A 19,337-nucleotide genomic window follows, 5' to 3' on the forward strand; every position below is an offset into this window, starting at 1 on the left:
CGACAAATCTGCGCCAACTGTGTGATGCCATCATGTCAATATGGTCCAAAATCTCTGAGGAATGCTTCCAGCACCTTGTTGAATCTCTGCCACGAAGAATTGAGGCAGTTCTGAAGGCAAAAGGGGGTCCAACCCCTTACTAGCATGGTGTACCTAATAAAGTGGCCAGTGAGTGTATGTTAATCTGGTTAATGGAAACCTACACAAAGAAACACTAGCATAATGTGTCCTGGTATTGTTATTTAAAAAAATGGCTTCTAGGACACTTAGGAGAAACAGACAAAATAATGCTTCCTTGATGAAATCAATGTAACGTTTAGCAGTTAGTGTATCCAGAATGAACACTAGAGGAGTCCTGCTATCATACATTATGCTACATCATAATCCTGGAAGACGGACATTCCATTGTAAAGGCCTTTTCATGGCGTTCCACGTGTGGTCTCCAGACCGATTTCTGACTATCATTTCATCCAAGACAAAAGAGTAACTCATTGCTAAAAAGGATAGACCTCCTCTCTACCCTCCATTGTCGCCTTGCTCTGTGCCATGATTGTTGAGAGCAGTTGCGTGAAAGCTATACAAACAACTTCTGTTTGGTGTAGATGCTGTGTATGGTGCTGGGTTTAGTATGCGACATCCAACTTCACTCGCAGTACAGAATGGATAAATCATGGAACCAGTGGTATAGTCATTTCTCCAAAGTGTAGCTGGAGACTTTTTTTCTTGAGGTATCAAGCATGTCGAATTCTAACATACCTGAGGCTTTGTTCTCAAGGAAGATGGGCAACCATCAAAGATGTCTTCCCAATGTGAACACATAGATGCTCCGCTGAATTGAGCATGCATGATACCGTGAAGTCAGGAGGGATAGTTCTTGAAGGACCATGTTCCCTTTTAGTACATTACAGTTCTCACTTATATGTAGAAGTCTCATTTGCATTACGAGGGAAATTTAGCATACACTGGCTTGTGGATTGGATTTATTCATAATCTTAGATAATATATCATGACAAGAATAGAAACAGCCGTGACACATGCAGCTATGGCACCGGACAGCTGATCAGCAGGCGCGCTCCATGTATCCGGGTTCCCTCTGCAGCTTATTCGGTAAGCGCTACAGCTTGCCGAATAAGGAGGGACCCGAGCAAATTCACTCATCTCTAGTCATTATAACAATGTATCAAAAGTAAACATTACCTGTTTTCACCTCAAAGTCTATGTAACTGTGGGATATATGTCGATAATGTTTGTTACCCATCTCATACAGAAAACAGCAGTACCCGCCACTGTTCACTTCTGAGACGTTCACAAGAGGTTTGTGGAACACCTTGCCGTGTAGGAGGCCTCTATTGTGCGTTTTGTGAAAGTCACTGTCTGTTCCGTTCCCCAAACGTTTTGTCTCCGTGCAGTTTGGGTTTCTTTCCCTAGTATGACTCCAATGTATGGCCACTTGTTCATGTTGATCCTTTGGATGTCCAGTGATCTTGCATGTGAGGCTCACATTCTGTCCTTCTGGACAAATATACTTTATGTATTGAGCAGATAATGAGTATGCATCTATCTGATCTGGAAGAGAATAAGAAAACAAAGAAAATTGTAAGTTTAAATTGTAGACATTTTTGAATCTTAGACATCTGAAGATGATTTAAAGAAATTATATATAGTTTTAAAGCAGAACACTTAACAAGGACGGTTCAGAAGTATAAAACATAAATCATCATAATGTTATTGCATATATTATTATTATTATTATTATTAATAATAATAATAATAACGTTAGAAAAAAAATTATTATGCGCTTTTTCTATTTTTGCCACATCTGTAATATATAAATTGAAGTGATTTGAATTTGGTCAGGGCTGACTTAAAGGCTGTGATCCTCTGGATGCTTTCCTCAGGCTGAGGAGACAGGTGACAATCCAGCATGATAAAGTCACAGGAGTCATGACACTATCAAGTTGATATGGGGAAGGGGGTAGTGACCAATGCACTGCCTCTGCTCCCTGTACGACACATTGCAGGATACATTATACACTGGCATGGGTTGTACAGCAGAGGATCACAGCGTGTATTTGCATCTTCTTCTTGTTGACATGACTGCTACTAGAAGGAGGAATGCCCCCTGTTCTTGGACTATATTAGAGACATATATCAAGTTACCTGATTTTGACCCCTTTCTGCCATCAGACATATTATTCCGTCCATGTGACCCGTTACAATTTGACCATGGACGGAATAGTACGTTATTGCAATCGGCCGCGCTCACAGGGGGTGTGCGACCAATCGCAGCCGGTTGTCAGCTGTTTCTCACAGCTGATACCTGGCACTAGATGCCAGGAATGGTCACAGACCGCTCTTGGCGTTTTAAGGGCTCATACTCACTTTCGAGAGACTTGCACAATTCTCCTGGCCCTGCCTTGCACTGCCACCGGCACTGGGACCGGAGCGTGTGGCTACATAGATATACCTACATAGAAATTCCTGCTGGTATCGGTTATGATTTATGTGATTATTGTTATGCTGTAATGTCTATTGTCTGTACAAGTCCCCTCTGAAACGTAAAGTGCTGCGGAATATGTCGGCGCTATAGAAATAAAATTATTATATTATTATTATTATTATTAATAAATACATGCAGCTGCACGCTCCGGTCTGAGTGCCGGTGGCAGTGCCGGGCTTTCATGCGAAAGACTCGCACGAGAATCGTGTGAGTCTCTCGCAAGTGAGTATAAGCTCTAACCCCAAAAATACTGCGATCAAACAAGATCACAGCATTTCAGGAGTTGGTGCAGGGCTGACAGCCCCTCTGCCGTTGCAATGGTGAGCGGATGTCATCATGACAACATCGGCTCACCAGAGCTAGGAAACTTGGGAAACTTTTTGATTATGCGCAGTGCATGATCAGCAAGTCTCAGTGTGTTAGTGCATCGCTGACAGCTACTTTGGTATGCAGATGCTGATTCATCTGCATACTATAGAAGTGACCAGCATGCAAAAAAATGATTGTCCCATAGTGGGACAAAGCGTAAAAGTTAGGAAAAAGTAAAAAAAAAAATTTAAATAATTGTAAAAATATTTTAAAAAAATAAAAAATAATAAGGAAAAAAATCAATATATATTCCATCAATAAATAAATATTTGAATAAAAAAACAAAAACTAAACAATAAAAGTACACATATTTGGTACTGCCACATCCGCAACGACCCAACCTATAAAACTGTTGCACTAGTTAACTCCTTTAGTGACCATTAAAAAAAAAAACACAATGCTTTATCATCATACCGCCAAACAAAAAGTGGAATAATACATGATCAAAAAGATGGATATAAATAAACATGGTACCGCTGAAAACGCCATCTTGTCCCACAAAATATGAGCTTCCATACAGCTCCATCAATGGAAATATTAAAAAGGTATAGCTCTAAGGATAAAGCAATGCAAAAATAAATGATTTTTCCTATAAAAGTTTTTGTTACATAAAAGCGCCAAAACATATAAAAAATATAAATGAGGCATAGCTGTAATCGTACTGACCCAAAGAATAAACCTGCCTTATCAATTTTACCACACATGGAATGGCATAAAAAAAGAAATTCATGAATTGCTGGCTTTTGCTCATTCTGTCTCCCAAAAATCGGAATAGAAAGCGATCAAAAAATGTCATCTGCCCAAAAACTGTACTAATAAAAATGTCAGCTCGCCCCTCAAAAAACAAGACCTCACATGACTCTGTGGGCTAAAATATGGAAAAATTATAGCTCTCAAAATGTGATGCAAAAACTATTTTTTGCAATAAAAAAAGCTTCTTTTAGCGTGACAGCAGCCAGACAAAAAAAATCCGCTATAAGGTCTCTTTCACACATCCTGATATTTCCAGTAACGGACATGTCAGTGTCCGTGTGTGTAATACTTGCGGCACACGTGTGGCGCATCAGTACCACAAGGACAGACGCCAGGGAAGAAGCATTACAGTAAGCGATGTTCCCCGGTGCTGAACATGGCTCTCATCATTCTCCCTTGCTCTGCCGGCGATCAGCGAGAGCAGGGCAGAATGATGAGAGTTACCGTATTTTTCGGACTATAAGATGCACCGGACCATAAGACGCACCCCAAATTTTCAGAAGGAAAATAGAGAAAAAAATAATGTGTCAAATGGGGGTCCATCTTACAGTCCATATTCAGCTTACCAGGGAAGGGATCCGGCACAGGTGGAGGAGTGGTCACAGGGGTCCAGGCTGGTGCGGCGGTGGTGGCTCTGTGTTGGGGCAGGTTGGTTGTGCTGGTGGACCGTGCTGGGGCAGGTGGGCTGTGCTGGGGCACTGTGCTGTGCTGGGGCAGGTGGGCTGTGCTGGGGTACTGTGCTGTGCTGGGGCAGGTGGGCTGTGCTGGGGTACTGTGCTGTGCTGGGGCAGGTGGTCTGTGCTGGGGCACCGTGCTATGCTGCTGGGGCAGCGGCTCCGCCGGCATTTCCTCAAAGCCCAGAGGCCCCCCGCACATCCATTGCTGCCATGTTGCGGTGGCCTCCGGGAACATGGACGCCGGGAAGATGGCCGCCAGTCCGGGGACGGCGCGTGCTCCGGTTCAGATCTCATCCCGAGATCTCGGGACGAGATCTCGTTGCCGAGATTTGAATCTCATCTACCAAGATCTCGGGACGAGATCTGAACCTGAGCATGTGCCGTCCCCTGATCGGCGGCCATCTTCCCGGCGTCCATGTTCCCGGAGGCCACCACAACATGGCAGCAACGGATGTGCGGGGGGTCTCCCGGCTTTGAGGAAATGCCGGCAGAGCCCCCTCACGGAGCACAGAGAGCCGCTGCCCCTGCACTGGAGCACAGAGAGCCGCTGCCCCTGCACCGGAGCAGAGCCCGCCTCCACCACCACACTACAAAGCCCCGCCACTCAAGCACCAGCCACACGCACCAGCCAATGAGTGAGTATATTGCGACCATAAGACGCACCTCCCATTTTCCCCCAAAATTTTTGGGGAAAAAAGTGCGTCTTATGGTCTGAAAAATGTGGTACATTTAAGTAATAAAAGAGACAGCAGGTGGCAGCTGATGGGACTATTACTCACATCAGCCTACCTCTGATGCTGCTAATAACAGTGACAGCCGGAGTATTCATCTGCTGCTCCTGCGCTGTAAATAAATACTGCAATTTAAAAAAAAAAACGGTGTGGGTTCCCCCCTATTTTTAGTAACAAACCAGACAAAACTCACAGCTGGGGGCTGCAACCCTCAGCTGTAGCTTCAGCAAGACTGGTTGTCAAGAATAGAGGGGTCCCCATGCTGTTTTTTAAATTATTTAAATAAATAATTAAAAAAAGGTGTCCCCCCTATTTTTGACAACCAGTCTTGCTAAAGCAGACAACTGGGGACTGGTATTCTCAGGCTGGTAAGGGGCCAAGGATATTGACCCCCCCAGCCTAAAAATACCAGCCTGCAGCTGCCCAGAAAAAGCACATCTATTAGATGCGCCAATTCTGGTGCTTTGTCCGGCTCTTCCCACTTGCCCTGTAGCAGTGGCAAGTGGGGTAATATTTGTGGGGTTGTTGTCACCTTTCAGTTGACATCAAGCCCATGGCTTAGTAACAGCGAGGTCTATAAGACACCCATCCATTACTAATCCTATAGTTGTATTGTAAATAAACACAGACACCCAGAATAAAGTCCTTTATTTGAAAAAAAAAGACACAGACTCCTTTATTAATCTCAATTAAACCATACTTACAACTACGCCTAATCCACGCGAAGCCCTCTATCTCCTGCAACAATATACCATACCTGTCTGTCATTGTGCCCCACACCGTAATCCATATCTGGGGGATATACAGTTTTCAACCTGGACTGTGCCAAGATACGATCATCCCGGTTGAAAATCACTGGTGAATGAGATGCTAGAGAATGCATCGTCAGTAACCGGAGGTAATGTTATAGAGGTTACCTCCGGTCACTGAGCTCCTTTCCCAGCCGGGCTGAGCTGCGATCAGATCCCCTCTAGCACAGTGAGCGCTCATGGTGCTAGTGGGGATCTCACCGAAGTCACCACAGCTCAGCCCAGCAGGGAGCTCAGTGACCAAAGGTAACCTCTATGTCTATGTGACATCAACCCCTCAAATATTAACCCCACTTGCCACCGCTACAGGGCAAGTGGGAAGAACCATGCCAAGCACCAGAATTGGTGCACCTAATAGATGTGCCTTTTATGGGCAGCTGCGGACTGCTATTTTTAGGCTGGGGAGCCTATATCAATGGCCCCTTACCAGCCTGAGAATTCCAGCGCCCAGTTGTCTGCTTTAGCAAGGCTGGTTGTCAATAATAGGGGGGACCTAGTGTGGGGACCCCTCTATTCTTCATAACCAGCCTTGCTGAAGCTGGCAACTGAGGGATGCAGGCCCCAGCTGTGAGTTTTGTCTGGCTGGTTATCAAAAATAGGAGGGAACCCACACCATTTTTTTAATCACCGTATTTATTTATAGCGCCATTCCTGCTGTGACTGTTATCAGCAGCAGCAGGGTTTGGCTGATGGGAGTAATAGTCCCATCAGCCGCCACCTGCTGTCTTTTATTTATTAAATGTAACTATCATTCTTCCCTGCTTGCGCTGATCACCGGCAGAGCAGGGGAGAATGATGAAAGCCATGTTCAGCAAATGGCGCCGGGGAACAGCACTAACTGTAACGCTTCTTCCCCGGCGCCGATGCGTGTCACATGGATGACATGTGTGTTATGTGTATGCACATGTGCGAGACATTTCATGGCCCATGGTGACATTAAAAAACGGACATGTCAGCGCGTTTGACATGTGCACAGACCCATTCACTTGAATAGGCAAATAGCGCGCCATTCCTCCCGAGGCTCTCTGCATGGCTAAGTAGTTCTGTACAGCCACATATGGGGTATTGCCACGTTCAGCAGAAATTGTGGGACACATTTTGTTGCCATTTTTCCCACTTCTTGTGTGAAAATGTAAAATCTTTGGCTAAAACCAAATTTTGGTGGTAAAAATGCAGTTATTTTGTCCTCACTGCCCAATGGTATAAAATTCTGAGACACACCCATGGTGTCAAAATGATGACTGCACCCCTAGATGAATTCTTTGAGAGGTGTAGTTCGTAAAATGGGATCAGTTATGGGGGGGTTCTGCTGTTTTGTCACCTCATGGTGCCATGGTCTTATCTAAAGTCCACTTTAAGCGAAGATATTAGCGAAGGGAATCAGGATGTCGAGTCCATATGGGTCTAAATACATGGAGGGAAAAATAGTAACAAAATTCTCTTTGGGGTCTGTTACAAACCCTCAAATATAACAGAAATCATGGAAAGTCTACTACTAAGGCAGATAGATGAATCTGCAACCCATAATGAGGTCCTTGTTATGGGGGACTTTAACTACCCGGATATTAACTGGGAAACAGAGACCTGCGAAACCCATAAAGGCAGCAGGTTTCTGCTAATAGCCAAGAATAATTATCTTTCACAATTGGTGCAGAATCCAACCAGTGGAGCAGCACTTTTAGACCTAATACTATCTAACAGAATAATAAATCTGCAGGTTGTTGGGCATCTAGGAAATAGCGACCACAATATTGTACAGTTTCACTTGTCTTTCGCTAGGGGGACATGTCAGGGAGTCACAAAAACACTGAACTTTAGGAAGGCAAAGTTTGACATGCTTAGAGATGTCCTTAATCTGGTTGACTGGGACAATGTCCTCAGAAATAAGAAAACAGAAAATAAATGAGAAATGTTTAAGAACATCCTTAATAGGCACTGTAAGCGGTTTATACCTTGTGGGAATAAAAGGACAAGAAATAGGAAAAACCCAATGTGGCTAAACAAAGAAGTAAGAGGGGCAATTAACAGTAAAAAGAAAGCATTTAAACTACTAAAGCAGGATGGCACCGTTGAAGCTCTAAAAAACTATAAGGAGAAAAATTCTTTATCTAAAAAAATAATTAAAGCTGCCAAAAAGGAAACCGAGAAGCACATTGCTAAGGAGAGTAAAACTAATCCCAAGCTGTTCTTCAACTATATCAATAGTAAAAGAATCAAAAGTGAAAGTGTAGGCCCATTAAAAAATTGTGAGGAATTTATGGTTGGAGATGATGAGGAAAAAGCTAATATATTAAACACCTTCTTCTCCACGGTATTCACGGTGGAAAATGAAATGCTAGGTGAAATGCCGAGAGACAAAGAAAACCCTATATTAAGAGTCACCAATCTAACCCAAGAAGAGGTGCAAATCCGGCTAAATAAGATTAAAATAGATAAATCTCCAGGTCCGGATGGCATACACCCACGAGTACTAAGAGAACTAAGTAATATAATAGACAAACCATTATTTCTTATATTTAGAGATTCTATAACGACGGGGTCTGTTCCACAGGACTGGCGCATAGCAAACGTGGTACCAATATTCAAAAAAAGGCTCTAAAAGTCAACCTGGAAATTATAGGCCAGTAAGTCTAACCTATATTGCTGGTAAAATATTTGAAGGGTCTCTGAGGGATGTTATTCTGAATTTTCTCAATGAGAATAACTGTTTAACTCCATATAAGCATGGGATTATGAGGAATCGCTCCTGTCAAACCAATCTAATCAGTGTTTATGAAGAGGTAAGCTATAGACTGGACCAAGGTGAGTCATTGGATGTGGTATATCTTGATTTTTCCAAAGCGTTTGATACCGTGCCACACAAGAGGTTGGTACACAAAATGAGAATGCTGGGTCTGGGGGAAAATGTGTGTAAATGGGTAAGTAACTGGCTTAGTGATAGAAAGCACAGGGTGGTTATAAATGGTATATTCTGTAACTGGGTCGCTGTGACCAGTGGGGTACCGCAGGGGTCGGTGTTGGGACCTATTCTCTTCCACATATTTATTAACTATCTGGTAGAAGGTTTGCACAGTAAAATATCGATATTTGCAGATGATACAAAACTATGTAAAGCAGTCAATACAAGGGAAGATAGTATTCTGCTACAGATGGATCTGGATAAGTTGGGAACTTGGGCCGCAAGGTGGCAGATGCAGTTTAACAATGATAAATGTAAGGTTCTACACATGGGAAGAAGTAATCAATATCACCATTACACACTGAACGGTAAACCACTGGGTAAATCTGACATGGAGAGGGACTTGGGGATCCTAGTTAAAGATAAACTTACCTGGAGCAGCCAGTGCCAGGCAGCGGCTGCCAAGGCAAACAGGTTCATGGGGTGCATTAAAAGAGGTCTGGATACATATGATGAGAGCATTACACTGTCTCTGTACAAATCTCTGGTTAGACCGCACATGGCGTACTGTGTACAGTTTTGGGCACCGGTGCTCAGGAAGGATATAATGGAACTAGAGAGAGTACAAAGGAGAGCAACAAAATTAATAAAGGGGATGGGGGAGCTACAATAGCCAGAGAAATTAGCAAAATTAGGATTATTTAGTCTAGAAAAAAGACGACTGAGGAGCGATCTACAGTGGCATGTATAAGTTTGGGCACCCCTGGTCAAAATTACTGTTATTGTGACCAGTTAAGCAAGTTGAAGATGGAATGATCTCTAAAAGGGCTAAAGTTAAAGATGACACATTTTCTATGTATTTTAGGCCAAAAAAATTATATATTGTCATTTTTTACATTTTAAAAATTACAATAAGGAAAATAGGCCAATGCAAAAGTTTGGGCACCCTGCATAGTTAGTACCTAGTAGCACTCCCTTTTAAAAATATCACAGCTTGTAAACGCTTTTAGTAGCCAGCCAAGAGTCTTTCAATTCTTGTTTGATGGATTTTCATCCATTCTTCCTTGGAAAATTCTTCCATTTCTGTGAGATTCCTGGGTCGTCTTGCATGCACTGCTATTTTGAGGACTAGCCACAGATTTTCAATGATGATCGAATTGGGGGACTGTGAGGGCCATTGAAAAACCTTTAGCTATCGCCTTTTGAGGTAGTCTATTGTGGATTTTGATGTGTGTGATCATTATCCATTTGTAGAAGCCATCCTGTTTTCAAATTCAGCTTCTTTACACATGGTGTTATGTTTGCATCAAGAATTTGTTGAAATTTAATTGAATCCATTCTTCCCTCTACCTGTGAAATGTTCCCTGTGCCATTGTCTGCAACACAACCCGAAAACATAATTGATCCATCCCCATGCTTAACGGTTGGAGAGATGTTCTTTTCCTGAAATTCTATGCAATTTTTTCTCTGCACATACCTTTGATCATTGCGACCAAAGAGTCTTATTTTAACTTCAACGATTCACAGGACTTGTTTCTAAAATGCATTGGGCTTGTTTAGATGTTCTTTTGTTTAGATGTTATTTTGCATACCTCTGATGCTGAATTTTATGGTGAGGGTGCAGGAGAGGTTTTCTTCTGATGACTCTTCCATGAAGGCCATATTTGATAAGGTGTCTCTGAACAGTAGAACAATTACCACAACTCCAGAATCTGCTAAATCTTTCTGAAGGTCTTTTGCAGTCAAGTGGGGGTTCTGATATGCCTTTCTAGCAATCCTACAAGCAGCTCTCTCTGAAATTTTGCTAGGCCTTCCAGACCTTATCTTGACCTCCACTGTTCCTGTAAACTGCTATTTCTGAATTACATATTGAACTGAGGAAAGGACAACTTGAAAACGCTTTGCTATCTTCTTATAGCCTTCTCCTGCTTTGTGGGCCTCCACCATTTTCATTTTCAGAGTGCTAGGCAGCTGCTTAAAAGAACCCATGGTGGCTGTTTTTTCGCACAAGGTTGGAGGAGGCTATGTGTTTCTAAACATGTGGAATCTGCATCAGCTGGCCTTTCCTAACATTGAGGGTGAGCAAGTCATAACCCTTACAGGCTAATTAAGTTCTGAAACCTTGGTCAAAGTTATCTGAGCACTCAAATCTCCAAAGGTGCCCAAACTTTAGCATCGGACCATTTTTCTTTTTGTAATTTTTAAAATGTGAAAAAATTACAATGTGTATTACTTTTTAGCCTAAAATACAGAACAAATGTGTCATCCTTAACTTTAGGCCTTTTAGAGATCATTTTATCTGCAACTTGCTTAACTGTTCACAATAACAGTAATTTTGACCAGGGGTGCCTAAACTTTTGCATGCCACTGTAATAACCAAGTATATAAGGGGACAATACAAACATCTCTCCGAGGATCTGTTTATACCAAGGAAGGTGACGGACACAAGGGGGCATTCTCTGCGTCTGGAGGAGAAAAGGTTTTTCCACCAACATAGAAGAGGATTCTTTCCAGTGAGAATCTGGAATCCCCTGCTTGAGGAGGTGGTGATGGCGAACTGAGTCGAAGGGTTCAAGAGAGGCCTAGATGTCTTCCTGGAGCGTAACAATATTGTATCTTATAGTTATTGTTAGGTTCTTTAGAAGGACGTAGATCTGGGGATTTATTCTGACAGAATTTTATAGGCTGAACTGAATGGACTATTGTCTTTTTTCGGCCTTACTAACTATGTTACTATGTATGTTACATGGGCTCTCCCAGTGGGTCATGGCACTTGCAAACCATAACAATAAAATCTGCCGCTCCTTCCCTTCTGAGCTCTTCCATATGCCCAAACAGTGGTTTACCCCACATATGGGGTATCAACATACTCAGGAAAAATTGCACAACAACTTTTGAGGTCCAATTTCTCCTGTTACCCTTGGGAAAATAAAAAATTCGGGACAAAAAGATAATTTTTTGTGAAAAAAATATGATTTTTTATTTTTACGGCTCTACGTTATAAACTTCTGTGAAGCACTTGGGGCTTCAAAGTGCTCACCACACATCTAGATAAGTTCCTTAGGGGGTCTAGTTTCCAAAATGGTGTCACTTGTGGGGGGTTTCCACTCTTTTGGCACATCAGAGGATCTCCAAAAGTGACATGACTTTTGATCTCAATTCCAGTCAATTTGCATTGAAAAGTCAAACGGCGCACCTTCCCTTCCAAGCTCTGCCATGTGCCCAAATAGTGATTTACCTGCATATATGGGGTATCATCGCACTCAGGAGAAATTACACAACAACGATTGTGGTCCAATTTCTCCTGTTACCCTTGGTAAAATAAAAAAAATGGATCTGAAATAAATTTTTGGTGAAAAAAGTTAAATGTTCACTTTTTTTTTTAAAACATTCCAAAACTTCCTGTGAAGCACCTGAAGGGTTAACAAACTTCTTGAATGTGGTTTTGAGCACCTTCAGGGGTGCAGTTTTCAGAATGGCGTCACTTTTGGGTATTTTATATCATATAGACCCCTCAAAGTGACTTCAAATGTGATGTGATCCCTGAAAAAAATGGTGTTGTAAAAATGAGAAATTGCTGTTTAATTTTAACCCTTATAATAACTGCCTAACAAAAAAAATTTGGGTTCCAAAATTGTGCTGATGTGAAATAGACATGGGAAATGTTACTTATTAAGTATTTTATGTGATATATCTCTGTGATTTAAGGGCATACAAATTCAAAGTTGGAAATTTTCCAAATTTTCGACAAATTTCCATTTTTTTCACAAATAAACGCAAGTCATATCAAAGAAATTTTACCCATATCATTAAGTGCAAAGTGTCGCAAGAAAACATGTCAGAATCACCGGGATCCATGGAAGCCTTCCAGAGTTATTATCTCATAAAAGGACAGTTGTCAGAATTGTAAAAATTGGTCTTGTCATTTACATGCAAACCACCCTTGATGGTAAAGGGGTTAATCAATCAATAGGTCTACTTTTATGAAAGCTTTCCTTTAAACATTGGACAGATCTGGTTGTTACATCCCGTTTACAAGAAGATTTCACAATTGTCTATTTGACCTTCTTTAAGTGAGACCACAAATGAACCAGCGACATACTTGTACCGCTGTTTTGTCATTGGCTTTTATTTGACATGTCTGCATATTCTGACAAACGTCTGTGCTTAGGAGCAGATTTTCTAAAAAGAAAATGATAGTAAATGAATGATGAAGGTATTATTTGCTTTATCCTACATACATAAAAGGTTTTTTACAGTCCTTGACCGGTGAGCAAAATAGTCTGTAAAGGCGCTCTCCGGTTTAGAGCGCTAAAAGCATTTTATTGCCTACAGCTTTTTAAGAATCAACAAATGTTTAGACTCTATATATGAGGTCATTTTTCATATAGACCTCCAAATATGTACAAAAAAGGAGCCTTAGATCTAAGCATATAAACCATCGTGAAAAATCAGCTGAGAGGGACAGACGGCCTTACTGCCATATTGTCCACTTTACCGACTGTTGGAGGCATTATTCGGTGGCCACAATAGCAACAGAATTTCTTTCAAGACAGAATTCTTTTGAGATTTTAAGTTTTATGACCCAATCTAAACTGCACATATTATATGTGGTAGCTACATTTCTAGGTGTTATTAGTATATATCATTCTTGTTAGTTGGAAAATATAACACCATTGACAGAAGTATTGCTTATTCTAATGCTTGCTCTAGGGACACCAGGCTAACTAGGAGATAGCCGCATGACCTAACACCATATTTAGGCATAAAAGATTTTAGAATCTCGAAATCCGCAGTTGGTCTGAAAATTCTGACCATAATACAGGTGAGAAAACACAGTATGTTTTCAATGCGGAGGCGTGAACTTTTCCTTTAATAGTGTAACCGTAGGAATGGACAATGGAAGTTGGTTTCTTATGTTTGAGATCCCCATCTTTCAGAATTAAAGGGAATCTGTCACCATTTTTTTGGCCTATCAACTAAAAATATCATCTAATAGAGTGTGAGCTATACATTCCCCAACTACTTGTGAAACTCCCTGACTCCCCATGAATCCCCCATGAAAACCTTTTATATTGCCCCCACACGGTATGGTAATATCCTCGGTCCAGTCCGATCGCTGTTGCTTCTGGTCCCCCTCTCCACCCCAAGTCAGCGTGCTCTACGTATTCCGTTCTGTGAATAGCGTTGTCCACGTACAGGTCCCACGCGTGCGCATTCAAACTGCCTCTCGCGCGTGCACAGTAGGCTTTGCCCAACTGTGGGCATAGCCGAAAAGCATTAGTGCGCATGCGCCATATTTACTATGTCCCGGAAGTATTTAGCTGTGTTCCGGGACATAGTTCACCGGCGCATGCGCACTAATGATTTTCGGCTTTGCCCGCAGTTGGGCAAAGCATACTGCACACGCGCGGGAAGCAATTTAAAAGCGCATTTGTGGGACCTGTATGCGGACAATGCTATTCACAGAACGGAATGCTTACAGCACACCGATTTGGGGTGGTGAGAGGGACCAGAACCAACGCCCATCAGACCGGACCGAGGATTGTTATGATAGAGTCACCGTAGGAGGCAGACACAAAAATAGAAGCTACGTCTAGAAAACCAGAGAAGTTGGCAACTATCAGATTGCAGACCCCTGAACCTATCAACACAACTAGCAGTAGCCGTGGGGGGTTCCTACGGAGCCCTAGACCCCTCGATCACAGCCGGAGAGCTAAATAGCCTAAAGACAGAAAAGGAAATCTAACTGCCCCAGAGCAGACCCCAAAGTAAAAGGCAGCCCCCAACATATAATGACGGTGAAGCAAGATGAAAAAACACTCACAAAGATAGAAAGATAGGCTGAGCAAACGATGGGGCCCAAGCTAACTAGACAGGACAGGAAAGGAAGGTTGCTGTCTGCAATCTGCCAAAACCCTACCAAAGACATAAGCCAACAGGCTGATATGGAAAAAGACCCTGAAGCAGCTAGGCTTCAAAAACTATATCAGCACTCAGGTATTTTCTGAAGACAGAGCTAAAGGAATTCAGCTCACCCCAGCAGGGAATGGCAGAAATCCAGAAAAACAAAGCAAAACAAAGTCAAAGCACAAATGCAAAAAGCTGAGCAGAAAACTTAGCTTTAGAAGAGCAGGAATTCAGACTGGTCTCAAAGAATCCCTCAGAGAAATCACCCGCAGGGCAGAAGGGCGTCGGCGGCCTTATATCCAGTCAGTAACTCCACTCAGCCAGTCATCATCATTAGTCTCAGGTGCTTGATAATCTGGCTCACTACCTTTCTTTACCAGAACAGGGAGTTCATCGGGCCTCAGTGGTGGAGGGGAAAATGAACTCACAACAGTACCTCCCCCTTGAGGAGGGGGTCACCGGACCCTCAACCACGCCACCAGGGCGATCAGGGTGAGCCCGATGAAAGGCACGCACCAATCTTTTGGCATGAATATCAGAGGCAGAGACCCAGGAATTATCCTCCTGACCATAACCCTTCCACTTAACCAAATACTGGAGTCTCCGTCTAGCCAGACGGGAATCCAGTATTTTCTCTACCTCATATTCCATGTTACCTTCAACCAATACAGGGTCTGGAGGTGCCACCCCCTGGAACAACAGGTTCAACAAACCTCTTCAACAAAGACTTATGGAACACATTATGGATTTTAACTGTGACAGGAAGAGCCAAACGAAAAGAGACCGGATTAATAATCTCCAAAATCTTGTAAGGTCCAAAAAATCTAGGCTTAAACTTAGGAGAAGCCACCTTCATAGCAATATTTTTTGATGATAACCACACCATATCACCAACCTTAAACTGGGGACCAATGGTCCTATGTCGGTTGGCAAACCGCTGGGCCTTTTCCTGGGAGAGAGATAACTTATCCACCACTTGGTCCCAGATCTGGTGCATTCTCTCCACCACAGTGTCAACACCTGGGCAAGCAGCGGGCTCCACCTGCCCTGAAGAAAATCAAGGATGAAACCCAAAGTTACAAAAAAAAGGTGACATCAAAGTGGCAGAACTAGCTCTATTATTTAAAGCAAATTCGGCCAAGGGCAAAACTGAAACCCAATCATCCTGATCAGCAGAAATAAAACATCTCAAATACGACTCCAAGGTCTGGTTTGTTCTCTCTGCATGCCCATTGGGTCTGAGGGTGAAAAGCAGAGGAGAAGGACAACTGAATTCCCAGCTTGGAACAGAAAGTTCTCCAAAATCTAGACACAAACTGAACTCCTCTGTCAGATACAATGTTCTCAGGAATCCCGTGCAAGCGAACCACCTGTTGCAAAAACAGGGGCACCAACTCAGAGGAAGACGGCAACTTAGGGAGTGGTACAAGATGAACCATCTTAGAGAACCTATCACAAATCACCCAAATAACAGTCATCCTTTGAGAGACAGGCATATCAGAGATGAAATCCATTGAAATATGGGTCCATGGCCTCCTGGGGACAGGCAAAGGCATCAACAACCCACTAGAGCGAGAACACGATTTAGACCGGGAGCAAGTCCCACAGGACTGCACAAAATTCCTGACATCACGAGACAAGGAGGGCCACCAAAAAGACCGACTCACCAGATCTCTAGTACCAAAAATACCTGGATGACCAGCCAAAGCAGAGCAATGAACTTCAGACATCACTCTCTTCTTCCACTGGTCAGGAACATACAACTTTCCACTGGGACAACGCTCAGGTTTGTCCTCCTGGAACTCTTCCAGAGCACGTCTCAAATCGGGCGAGATGGCAGAAAGAACTACCCCTTCTCCTAAGTGGTAGCAGGCTTGGTCACCACAGGAAAATCAGCAAAGAAGCTCCTAGAGAGGGCGTCTGCCTTGACATTCTTAGTTCCAGGAAGAAAAGAAACCACAAAATCAAAACGTGTAAAAAACAAGGCCCACCTAGCCTGTCTAGGATTCAAGCGCTTAGCCGACTCTAGGTAAATCAAATTCTTGTGGTCAGTGAGGACCACAACGATGTTTAGCTCCCTCCAACCAATGTCTCCACTCCTCAAATGCCCATTTCATGGCCAACAGTTCCCGATTCCCCACATCATAGTTACGTTCAAATGGAGAGAAATTTCGGGAAAAGAAAGCACAGGGATTCATTTTAGATGTTACAGGATCCCTTTGGGACAAAACAGCTCCTGCACCAATCTCAGAAGCATCCACCTCTACCTGGAACGGAAGTGAGACATCAGGTTGCCGCAAAAGGGGCATTAGTGAGCCCAAAAGGCATCACCAGGTACTCAAAATGTCCCTCCGGAGTATTAAACGCCATCTTCTATTCATCCCCATGCTTAATGCGAATAAGATTATACGCCCCCCTGAGGTCAAGCTTGGTAAACCAGCAAGCACCTTTAACTCTAGAGAATAGATCCGAAATCAGGGGTAACGGATACTGATATTTAACAGTAATTTTGTTGAGGGCACGATAATCAATACAAGGTCTTAATGATCCATGCTTTTTGGCTACAAAAAAAAAAAACGGCACCTAAGGGTGACGAGGAAGGTCTAATATGACCCTTCTCCAACACCTCCTTAATATAGGATCGCATAGCCTCGTGCTCGGGTACAGATAAATTGAAGAGCCGACCCTTGGGAAATTTACACCCCGGGCTCAGTTCAATTGCACAGTCATAACGCCTATGAGAAGGCAGAGACGCAGACTCATTCTCACTAAATACATCATAAAAGTCCGCCAAATAGTCAGGAACATCATGCGACTGAGGAGAGGTGGAAAACACCGGAGCCTCACTAAAGGCACACTGACAACCCCAACTCACCACAGACACAGATTTCCAATCCAAAACTGGATTATGAATTTGTAACCAGGGAAACCCCAGAACAATGGTATCATGCAGATTATGCAACACCAAAAGTCTGCAATTTTCTTGATGGTCTGGGGCGACCCGCATTACCACATGGGTCCAAAACTGAGGTTTATTTTTCGCCAAAGGAGTAGCATCAATCCCCCTCAAAGGGATAGGCGTCTGCAGAGGTGTCATCGGAAATCCACAACGTTTAGCAAAATCCAAGTCCATTAGGTTTAGGACTGCTCCCGAATCCACAAAAGCCTTGGCAGAAAATGTGGACAGGGAGCAGATCAGAGTAATAGCCAGAAGAAACTTAGGTTGAACACCACCAACAGAAAATGTGTGTGCAAAGCGTTTCTCTCGTTTAGGACAGACAGAAATAATATGCGAGGCATCTCCACAGAAAAAACACAGCTTATTACGCCTTCTGAACTCCTGACGCTGCTCTCTGGACAAAACTCTATCACATTGCATAGGTTCAGACACCTGTTCAACTGGTGGCAACACCTCTCGTGCAATCCTGCGTTCACGCAAACGCCGATCAACCTGAATGGCTAATGACATAGAATCGTCCAGACCAGAGGGAACAGGAAATCCCACCATAGTATCTTTTATGGCTTCTGACAAACCCTTCCGAAAGAGAGCAGCCAAGGCATTATCATTCCAGGTAGTAAGTACTGCCCACTTTCGGAATTTTTGACAGTACAATTCTGCAGAATCTCGACCCTGGTTCAATGCCAGCAGGGTCTTTTCAGCCTGATCAATAGCATTAGGTTCATCATACAACAACCCCAAGGCTTGAAAAAATGCGTTCACATTAGTCAGGATAGGATCATCTGGTTTCAAAGAAAACGCCCAATCCTGGGGATCGCCACGCAGCAAAGAGATGACAATTTTAACCTGCTGCGCGGAGCTCCCTGACGACTTAGGCTTCAAGGCAAAAAATAATTTACAATTATTTTTGAAATTCAAAAATTTAGACCGATCCCCAAAAAATACATCAGGTGTAGGAATCTTTGGTTCAGTAGCATGTGAATGAGCAAGGTAGGCAGAAATTCCCCGCACTTCTGCAGCGAGCTGCTCCACACGATCAGACAATTGCTTTATCTCCATTGAGAGAAAAAAAAATTCCCCCTACGGCCTCAGAGATATAGAGGAAAAAATATACACACTTTTTTTTTTTTTTACAATTCTTTCCTGCTATTGAGTACCCTAGGATCTGTGGTATGGCGGGTGATTCTGTTATGAATGAGTCACCGTAGGAGGCAGACACAAAAATAGAAGCTACGTCCAGAAAACCAGAGAAGTTGGCAACTATCAGATTGCAGACCCCTGAACCTATCAACACAACTAGCAGTAGCCGTGGGGGGTTCCTACGGAGCCCTAGACCCCTCGATCACAGCCGGAGAGCTAAATAGCCTAAAGACAGAAAAGGAAATCTAACTGCCCCAGAGCAGACCCCCAAAGTAAAAGGCAGCCCCCAACATATAATGACGGTGAAGCAAGATGAAAAAACACTCACAAAGATAGAAAGATAGGCTGAGCAAACGATGGGGCCCAGGCTAACTAAACAGGACAGGAAAGGAAGGTTGCTGTCTGCAATCTGCCAAAACCCTATCAAAGACATAAGCCAACAGGCTGATATGGAAAAAGACCCTGAAGCAGCTAGGCTTCAAAAACTATATCAGCACTCAGGTATTTTCTGAAGACAGAGCTAAAGGAATTCAGCTCACCCCAGCAGGGAATGGCAGAAATCCAGAAAAACAAAGCAAAACAAAGTCAAA

General features: G+C 43.1%; 2 protein-coding genes across 3 annotated transcripts in view; one reads left to right on the forward strand and one right to left on the reverse strand.

Moving 5' to 3' along the window:
• CDH23 (cadherin related 23) overlaps positions 1–19,337 on the forward strand; it is a 1,761,581-nt gene that overhangs the window by 1,498,072 nt on the left and 244,172 nt on the right. The window lies entirely within an intron of this gene.
• VSIR (V-set immunoregulatory receptor) overlaps positions 1–19,337 on the reverse strand; it is a 93,736-nt gene that overhangs the window by 28,090 nt on the left and 46,309 nt on the right. The window contains exon 2 of the mRNA XM_073574904.1: positions 1,198–1,566. Coding sequence (XP_073431005.1) covers positions 1,198–1,566 — 369 coding nt within the window. The remainder of the gene's footprint in view (positions 1–1,197; positions 1,567–19,337) is intronic.

The sequence above is a fragment of the Dendrobates tinctorius genome, unplaced genomic scaffold (assembly GCF_039654945.1).
Source record: "Dendrobates tinctorius isolate UK_male_01 unplaced genomic scaffold, ASM3965494v1 ptg000040l, whole genome shotgun sequence".
Lineage (NCBI taxonomy): Eukaryota > Metazoa > Chordata > Amphibia > Anura > Dendrobatidae > Dendrobates > Dendrobates tinctorius.